The sequence below is a fragment of the Penaeus monodon genome, chromosome 28 (assembly GCF_015228065.2).
Source record: "Penaeus monodon isolate SGIC_2016 chromosome 28, NSTDA_Pmon_1, whole genome shotgun sequence".
NCBI classification, from domain to species: domain Eukaryota; kingdom Metazoa; phylum Arthropoda; class Malacostraca; order Decapoda; family Penaeidae; genus Penaeus; species Penaeus monodon.
In genome coordinates this window covers 32,637,342-32,637,556 of record NC_051413.1, presented here as the reverse complement: position 1 = coordinate 32,637,556, position 215 = coordinate 32,637,342, and the positions used below count along the sequence as shown (strand labels likewise).

Sequence of the window (215 nt, the reverse complement as noted above, 5' to 3'; positions counted from 1 at the left end):
TCATCCTAAAAAAGATTCATATTCATCCTAAAAAAAAATCATATTCTTCCTAAAAAAGACTCTAAAACAAAAGACTGACATTCATCCTAAAACTATCTATACAGGACAACTGCCCTTTGGTCATCAACTTCAGCCAGGCAGACTTCGATGACGATGACCACGGAGATGCATGTGATAACTGCTACGACGTCCCAAACCCGAGCCAGCGTGACATA

At 40.0% G+C, this 215-nt stretch overlaps 1 protein-coding gene across 1 annotated transcript in view; it reads left to right on the top strand.

Moving 5' to 3' along the window:
- The window catches only part of LOC119591177 (cartilage oligomeric matrix protein-like), a 14,802-nt gene that overhangs the window by 7,519 nt on the left and 7,068 nt on the right, over positions 1–215 (top strand). Inside the window, exon 16 of the mRNA XM_037939886.1 lies at positions 105–213. Within this exon, the coding sequence (XP_037795814.1) occupies positions 105–213 (109 nt within the window). The remainder of the gene's footprint in view (positions 1–104; positions 214–215) is intronic.